Source organism: Mercurialis annua, linkage group LG1-X, assembly GCF_937616625.2.
Source record: "Mercurialis annua linkage group LG1-X, ddMerAnnu1.2, whole genome shotgun sequence".
Taxonomy (NCBI): Eukaryota; Viridiplantae; Streptophyta; class Magnoliopsida; order Malpighiales; family Euphorbiaceae; genus Mercurialis; species Mercurialis annua.
The window spans coordinates 67,375,804-67,385,219 of NC_065570.1; the positions used below are offsets into that span (position 1 = coordinate 67,375,804).

At 32.4% G+C, this 9,416-nt stretch overlaps 1 protein-coding gene and 1 pseudogene across 1 annotated transcript; both read right to left on the reverse strand.

Annotated features, from left to right (window-relative positions):
• Positions 1 to 370: 370 nt before the first annotated feature.
• LOC126675177 (putative H/ACA ribonucleoprotein complex subunit 1-like protein 1) lies at positions 371 to 1,712 on the reverse strand (annotated as a pseudogene).
• A 285-nt stretch (positions 1,713 to 1,997) lies between these two features.
• Positions 1,998 to 4,052, reverse strand: LOC126679410 (cytochrome P450 71D445-like). The gene is made up of 2 exons (XM_050374433.2): positions 2,890 to 4,052; positions 1,998 to 2,763 (listed from the first exon to the last, which is right to left on the reverse strand). The coding sequence occupies exons 1-2, from the start codon at positions 3,796 to 3,798 to the stop codon at positions 2,131 to 2,133; spliced, it is 1,542 nt and encodes a 513-aa protein (XP_050230390.1). The 5' UTR covers positions 3,799 to 4,052; the 3' UTR covers positions 1,998 to 2,130.
• Positions 4,053 to 9,416: the final 5,364 nt, after the last annotated feature.

A 9,416-nucleotide genomic window follows, 5' to 3' on the forward strand; every position in this document is an offset into this window, starting at 1 on the left:
TCATAAATTCATAGATAACATGAAAACATTATGAAGTATACAATTTCAAATCTGGTAATAATTACAACGAAATAATAATTTTCATAGACAAACAATGGAACAGAATCATATTTATAACCTCAAATATTTTGAAAGCACTCAAATTATCAATAAATTAATTTTGAGAGACACATAAAAACATATAATATATTACTTAAAAATATTTGAAATTCACCCTCGCAATTTCATCAATTTTTTTACAACAAAACTAGTGATTTACTAGCAAATGCTGACATTCAAATTAGCATCCAAAAGTTGATTGTTTTCATATAGCATCTCAAAGTAACAAGGAAAAAAAAGATAAACAATAATAATGTTACATAAAATTCTCCTAATACCTCCCTCTACCACCACTACGGGCACCTCTAGGAGGTCCTCTGCCACCTCTAGGACCACCTCCACAAAAGCCTCCACCTCCACTACCCCCTCTACCACCACCAGCCATTTCCTTGGATTGAGAAAGAAATCTTTCAAGAGATAAAAGCTTATAAGGATCAATTTAGAATTTGTCTTCAAGTTATAAGAAATTGCAACAATCCCCTCCATCATTTTAACGGAAGAAAAGAATTATTGATGGGACTAAAGATTTCTTCAATTCTGCCTATATGGGTCTTGTTTTGTAGATAAATTGCAGCATTAAAGTGTGGTACTTTCTCATATGTGAGCTTCATTACAGCCTTACACTCACATGCATGATTAAATGTAGAAACCTCTATGACTTCAGAAGGAAGACCTTCATCATGGAATCCAAACTCACCGCCTCCACGACCTCCACCACGGCCTCCACGACAGCCATCGAATCTTCACCTCCTCCACGACCGCCACCGTCATCATGGCCTCAACGCCTCCACGATCTCCACCGCGGCCTCCACGACCGCCACCAAATCTTCCACCTCCTCCACGATCGCCACCGTCATCACGGCCTCGAAAGCCTCCACCTCTGGTTTACTTTCTCTGCCCACGAGACATGTTACTGATTGCTTTAGTGTTACTGATTGCGGCAACAACAATCAAATTAGGGGCAATTTAGTAATAGTAATAGTAAGAGATATTGCTGAAAATATAACTTTAAAAAAGAGAGATTTTAGCAAAAAATATTTTTGTGGGTCACTAAAGTAAAGTTTTCAAATTTTGAATTATATGGTGACATTTTTTCTTTTATTCAGTAAGCTTCTATTATTTATTTTTATTCTTCCAGTCCTTGTACTGAATTAATTTTTTATTTTATACTCTTTTGTCTTACTGAAGGAAAAAAATTATAAATAAAGAGACTGGAAAAAACTAAAAAAAGGCATGAAAATCAAAAATCAGGTAAGTAAAGAGACTGTTAGAACAAAAATATAATAAAAAGGCTTGCTGGAAAAAAAGATATAATATTATAAGAGCCTGTAAATGGATTTAGCCTTATTAGAAAATTAGAAAATATTCTAATAGATGATGTATGAAGATAAATTTGGTATGAAAATATAACTATTTGTACAAACAAAATCAGCTGTTGGATTTTAAAAAATTATTTAAACTTCAGTTCGATTTGGAACATTAAAATGGCACAAACAGAGGAAGGGAAAAAGTAGAGAATAACGCAATTGGTTTAGTAGAAAATAATCATTGAAAGGAACATCATAACAATGTCGTAAAAACAACTTCGGTATGGTAATACATAACAATGTCATTACATTGATCTCGTTATTTATTGGTTTATATTGTAATAACACTTATGGCACAAATAAAGCAAAATATAACCAACAGAGGTTGATCAAAATGGTAAGCGGTTTGATATCGTTTAAGTAAGGTCTCGAGTTCGAGTCTTGTGAATGCGCTGACAGACTCACCCACTATGCCAGGTGCGCGACACGGGTCGGATCCAGATTAGTTAAGGCGAAACCCTGGAAACCGGATGGGCAACAAAAAAAAAAGCAAAATATGGCACAAATAAAGCAAGGGGAAAACGAGCCAAATAAGGAAAATAGTCTAGCAAAAAATAATCATTGAAGGAGACATCATAACAATGTCGTAATACATGAAGAACTATGAAAGTTCACAACAATGTCAGTGCAGTGATTTTATTTATTAGTTTATATTGAAATAACACTAGTTGCAGATTTTACTTGGCAAGTGGAGGGATGGCGTAGCAATTAAGTAAAGATCATTTTTCCTCTTTACCGCAACACCAAAAGCTTCATCCATGTCGAGAGTTTCTGGACTCACTCCATTGGGTAGGCTCCAATCAAAATGGTAAAGCAATTGTGCAAGTGCAAACTCAACATTGCTTATACCAAACATTATTCCTGGACAAATTCTTCTTCCAGCACCAAATGGAAGAAGTTCAAAATCATTTCCCTTAAAATCAATTGAGCAATCGTGAAATCTTTCTGGATAGAATTTTTGAGCTTCATTCCAGTAATTGGGATCTCTCCCAATTGCCCATACATTCACAATGACTTGAAATTTAATCGGAATGTCGTAACCGTTAATCACACAGCTCTCTGTGCATTCTCTTGGAACTAGTAATGGAAGAGGAGGGTGTAATCTTAGAGTTTCTTTGATTACAAACTTGAAGTAGCTGAGTTCTTGAATGCGGGCTTCGTCCACATTTCCTTCTCTACCAAACACTTCTCTCACCTCTTGTTGTACCTTTTCCATCACTCTTGGATTTTTTAGAAGCTCAGACATCACCCATTCTACTGTTGTGGAAGATGTCTCAGTACCAGCAGCGAACATGTCCTGAAGTAAGAAATATTTTGCAAATTAGATAGCCATGAACAAATTGATTAAATTATATATATATATATATATATATATATATATATATATATATATATATATATATATATATATGTGAGTACTAACCCCAAGGACTGCTTTTATATTTTCGTCTGTTATAGGGATATTGAGGTCTCCTTTCTCCTGGCAATTGAGAAGGACATCGACAAAATCTTCATCTTCTTCACCATAAGCATGTGATTTTGCTTCTGCCCTTTCAGCTCTGTGATCATCAATGATATTTTGGTAAATGTCATCTATATGTTTATGAAGACTCTTAAGCCTAGGCACCGTTCCACTCAACCACTGAAGCAATTTGACGGACGGAAACATTTCAGCAAGAGTAAAGCCTCCTACTGCTTCTGCCAGTTTCTTGATACTTGGTATAAAACTTTCTTCTCCCTTCCATATCTTACCAAAAGCTGCTCTTGAAATTATGCTATAGGTCACAGCATTGAACATCTTGCTGAAGTTGATTGGTGATCCTGCTGCACCTGAACACAAGGATCTCAAAAGCTTTGATACTTCTTCTTCCCTGATTGATCTGAACGACTGCACGCGTTTACCGGTTAACAGCTGGAGCATGCAAATTTTTCGCATTTGTCTCCAGTACTCTCCGTAGGGTGCAAATGCAATGTTTTTGTAATTATAAGATGCAACTCTTGCAGCTATGAAATCAGGCCTTTGAGCAAAGATGACATCATGGGTTTTCATCACTTGTTTAGCCATTTCCGGCGAAGAAACGACAATAGTTCTAAGCTCACCCAGCTGAAGATTCATAAGAGGTCCATACTTTCCGGCCAAGTCTCTAAGGCGGTGATGGGGTAGAGAGCCAGCCAAATGGTGCAAGCTTCCTATTATAGGTAGCTTCCATGGACCTGGTGGAAGATTTGGAATTGAGTTGCTGATTTTTGATTTCTTCCATATCCTCAATACCGTTAAGATAAAGAGGAACAAGGTGAAAAGGATTGGTAAGAAAGAGAATTGGCGTTCCATGGCAAACAAAGTTACTTTTCAAGAAAATAAGACTTCTGGATTGATTCAAAGATTGCAGTGATATTTGAGGCTAGTAAAAGCAAGATATATAGACAACATACGTCTGAAAGCTTTAAAAAGATTGTAGATTATTAAATGCATTAATTTACTGCAATACGCAATTATCATAAATTTGGTCTCGAAATCCCATGAATAAAAATAACAGGACGTATAGACATTATTGCAGGGTTTAGTTTAGATTTTATCACCCTCTTCTTCAGATTTCTAAGGGAACATGGACTTGTAGATTTTATATTTGGAATAATTATTATGACCCCTTAAGATTAGGTCATAATTATTAGTCCATAGTCCATACATCTTACTAAAGAAAAGAAAATTAACTCTTTAACTTTTAAATTATTGGCTTCATTTGCATCTCATTTATCATGCATTTCATGTTTTTATCGTTTAAATTTTTTGCATTTTTTTGTACCAAAAATGTCGTGTCTTCCAACTTATAATGGGATACGTGTTTGTGTGTGCTTTTCATTTTTAGTATGTCGTTGGTATTGTCTTTTAATATTTTGCAACTAAGTTAACGAAATGTTGTTTAAATTCAATTATTTGTAAGTATTCAATTATGGCTTTAATTTTTTTATATATATGCTTTAATTTTTTATTTTATTTTTTTACAAAATGAAAAAAATATTTACACTTCATCTTATTTTTTCCATTCATAATGACTTGGATATGATTTATAATTTGCTCTGTATTCTTTGATGCTTTAAATTGGTTTCTAGTCTCCATGTTAGGTACCATAAGTAAGCTATGATTGGTATTAATATGGATGGCAACTCTTTATCAACAGCTTCTCAAATCTTGAATTGCAAGAGAGAAATTTTTAAACAGACTCAGTCTACCACGTCATCCGTAAACTAACCTATCACATTTTGACACGTCATTAAAATAATGGCACTATCGTAATATTACTATCCAAAGGTGTAAACAAGTAATGAATAAAATTACGATAGTGCCATTATTTTAATGACGTGTCAAAATATGATAGGTTAGTCTATGAATGACGTGATAGACTGAGTCTATCTAAGAATCTCTCATTGCAAGATTGATATTTTTCATATTACTTATCTTGGTTACCTTTAATTATCAAAAAGGTCAATGTGAAGATGTGGGACCCATTCATTTAGCGATTTTCCTCCCAGCGGAAAGTAAATTTCTTATTTATTGCAGGCACGCTAAGTTTGATGAAATCAGTCATAAGCAGTTTTCCGATTTAGTATATGTGCTTAGGGGTGTAAACGAGTTGGGCTACTCGTGAGTTACTCGAGATCGACTCGAAAAAAACTCGAGATCGGCTCGAAAAATTCGAGCCGAGCTCGAGCTCGAGCTCGAGTAGCTTCATCTCGAGCCGAGCTCGAGTATCAATTAGTGAGGCTCGTGAGGCTCGCGAGCCTAAACGGGCCTAAACGAGCTTGTATTAAAATAACAATAATAATTTTTATTATCATTATATTAAAATTTTACACCTCAAAATTTAGGTATGCATCATAAAAATTGGTTAAATTGCATAATATATAGTAAAAAATAATTGAAATACAACAAATTTGATTTTTTAATTATTTTTTTTATTTTTATATATTCAACTCGAGCTCGAGCTCGAGCTCGAGTAGCTCGAGTGTTGTTCGAGCTCGAGCTCGAGCTTCAAAATTTAAGCCCGTTCGAGCTCGAGCTCGAGCTCGAGCCTGTAAAACACACTCGAGCTCGAGCTCGAGCTTGGCCTAACTCGGGCTCGGCTCGGCCCGTTTACACCCCTATGTGCTCAATTCATATGCCTCAATCAGTTGTCGTGGCCCTAGAGAGGTACATGCAGAAATTTATTTGGTGCAGTTCTTTGTTTGGGAATTATTTTAGCATCTGATCTCCTTTACGGATTAGAAACCACACCCTCAAAGTCCATGTCTAGTGGATCGATCGAGTTCTTTGTCACATAGAAAATTCAGGTCTTGACATATAATTTGGTATTTCAGCATTTGAGAATTATGAAAAGCCAGAAATCATCATATTTTTAGGAATGACTTAAAGAAGGTGAATTTTCTAGTTTTTGCAAGGCCGTTTTTATTTTCTACAAATCGCATTATCAGGAATTTCCTCATTTGGGAATGATATTCTTAGAAGTATAAATTGCTTTTGTATTTCTTCATAAACTTTATTATTGTGTTTGCTTCTTTTTCCCATTCACTTCTTTGTAGGAGGGCTAATATATCCATTATTTATAAAAAAAAAATTATTTTTATTATATCACTGAAGCCACATGCAACATGCATTTGGTTGTCATGGGCCAACTTTAGTGATAATAATTTATATATTTATATAATTAAAATATATAATTGAAAGGATTAAAAGAGTATTTTTATAAATTTCTAATTTAAATAAAACATTTATTTAATTATTAAAAATTGTAATTAATATATAATTCTCATTAATTTTTTAATTTGACTAAAATACTTATACTAAATAAATATTTTCATGAATATTAAATTTAAATAAGACATTTATTTTAATTTCTAAAGGTGTAATTAATAAGTAATTCTCATTTATTTTTTAAATAAATAAAATATTTATTTATTATTTTATAAATTATAAAGTGTTAGATTTCAACCATTATTTATATAAATTTATTTAAAAAATATAATTATTAATTAGATTCCGTGCAAACACATATTTACGACTAGTTCTTTTATAATTTGTAGGGGTTAAGGTAAAATATGACTCTAATGTTTACTCTATGACTCACCTGGTCCTCTAATATTTTTCGAGTCTAAAAAATGACCCTAACATTACCAAAGTGGAATAAATATACCCTCCGTCTAACGGTAGCGTGTTTAAACATTAACTCGGCTTATGTGGCATACAATTAGCCGTTGCCAAAGTGGAATAAATATACCCTCCGTCTAACGATAGCGTGTTTAAACATTAACTCGGCTTATGTGGCATACAATTAGCCGTTGCCCTAATGTTTTTGAATCTCAAAAATGACCCTAACATTATCAAAGTGGAACAAATATACCCTCCATCTAACAGTGGAGGGTATATTTTTTCCACTTAGGTAATGTTAAGGTCATTTTTTAGATTCGAAAAATATTAGGGAGTCAGGTGAGCCACAGAGTAAACATTAAGATCATTTTTGTACCTTATCCCTAATATGCAGTATCTTTATCATTTTTTCTATAATTTATTTACCTTTTTTTTTTAAACTTTTCTATTATTAATAAATTATAAATGTATACAAAAACTATGAATATAAGAGAATCATGATTTATATATAAGGCCGAATGTCTTAAAAAAAACCCAACATTTTATCCCCTTTTCAATCCTACTCTGACGTTGCAAATCAGTCAATTTTACTGTATTTTGTATTTTTTTTCATTTTTGTTGTACCCTGAAGCATAAAATTGATCTTTTTTTATTTGGCAAAAGTTCAAAAAAATTCTCTAAATTGATCTTTTAGTATTAGATTAACTTTTTATATTAAATTGACCATTTTTAAAGATTTTTTTGAACTTTATTAAATAAATGAAGATCAATTTTATAATTTAGGGTACAATTAAAATGAAAAGATGCAAAATAGAGTAAAATGGACAATTTTTTAATGTCATGACAGGATTGAAAATAGGATGAAAGGTTGGTTTTTTTTTTAAGGCATTAACCCTATATATAAATTGGCATCTCTGGTTTCAAACTACGAGTATAAAATTAGTTAAATATAATTATTTAAACAATAAATACTCCACATAAGAACTCATTATAAAACAAGTGAGTACACAATAATCAAGGTTAATTTCATATATATTTAATGTGTTCAAGAAATTGCAAGGCTGTCGTTGGAGTACATAAAACTATGCCATTCAACAATAGAGGGCCAAAGACTTTACCTCATTTTTCATGTGCTTAAATTGTTTCAAAATTAAGTACTCCATTCCATCTAAATGTTTTGTAATTGTACATATAATTAAATACTCCCTTCATTTTCTCACTTATCCATTTAAAACAATATATTTGTCAACAAATATTTTGCCGTTTTAAATTTTTTAAATGATTTTAACAATTATTTAAATTTATCTTCTTCAATAAATAATTTCATAATTTAATTTATAAAGCAATTATTAACTAATGATTTAATTATATGGTTATTAGTTTGCACCCTTACATTTTGAAAAGAAAAATATATTTTATTAATATGTCCAATTTTAACTAGATGAACAAATAAAACAAATGAGGCATTATTTTGTGAATGTGTTTAACCATAAATAAAGAACAAAAAAATCATGCTAAAAAAATAAAGTAAGACTTCTCAAGTGAGATATAAAAAAAGCAGTAAGGACGCCTTCTAAATGGAACAGGAGAGTAATTATGAAAATAAATAAATAAAGGGTTGTACTATATACCGATCCTTTTTACTAGGTACCGCCCCTTTTAATTACCTTTTTACCCTTTTAATGAAAACATTATTTTTTTTCTCTCAACCTCATTTCAATTCTAAAATTACAATGGCCGATCCCGATTACGATTCCAACCTAGCTATAATGAAAAACGGGTATTAAAATTCCGGAAATTTTCTCAAAATAATTTTTATTTAATTTTTTTAACCGGGAACGTCCCCTGTTTGGGGAGACGTTTCCTGAAAACGGGAGACGCAACTTCTGGGGATGTCTCCCCCTCCCCCTTCTGGAGAGACGTCTGATGGTAACGTCTCCCCTTCCCGGAAAATGTCTTCCCTTCCGGGGAGACGTTTCCTGAAAACAGGAGACGCAACTTCTATGGACGTCTCCCCCTTCCCCGGAAAAGGGGAGACGTTCCCATCAGACGTCTCCCCAGAAGGGGGAGGGGGAGACGTCCCCTGGGTTTGCGTCTTTTCTACGGGGAGACGTTTCCAGTAAAACAGTGATGAAAAGGTTATAAAAAAGTCATGGTACTGTAATGAAAACGTTATTATACTATAATTAAAAAATTATGATATTATTTCATGACTGGAATATACAATTTGTTAAATGTTATATGTAAATATCTCTATAATAATATTTTTTATTACTGTTTAGAGTATTCGGTAAATTATATATCTTCATTAAGAGAATCAAGGCAAGCTTTTTGTATAAGAGAAATTGGAGTGATTATCCCATAAAACCGTTGTGTCACGTCATTTTTACATCAAGTCAATGAACATTTGCGATAGGGGATCTTTTAATTATTATTTATTTATTTTATCATTCAATTTTCCACATGACTAATGTATAATAGGTTTGTTGCACGAATGACATGGTGCAACGGTTATGTTATAAAATTATCCGAGAAATTAAGTACTTATGAAAATCGTCTCGTTGTAAAGTTACATTAATAGATGATTATCTATATAATTTCTATAGGTTTGTATTTATCAATAAATGGATAAGGTCCATTATATTATTTTATACAAAATTTCAATTGTGAAACGTTTATGAAAAAAATATAAAAACGTTATGAAAAGTAATGAAAATTGCAAAACTTGGTTGTAAAATGTTATATAATGGATCTAAGTTGAGGTTGACCGGTCATACAGCAGCAATCTTTAGTTTCATCATGTGATA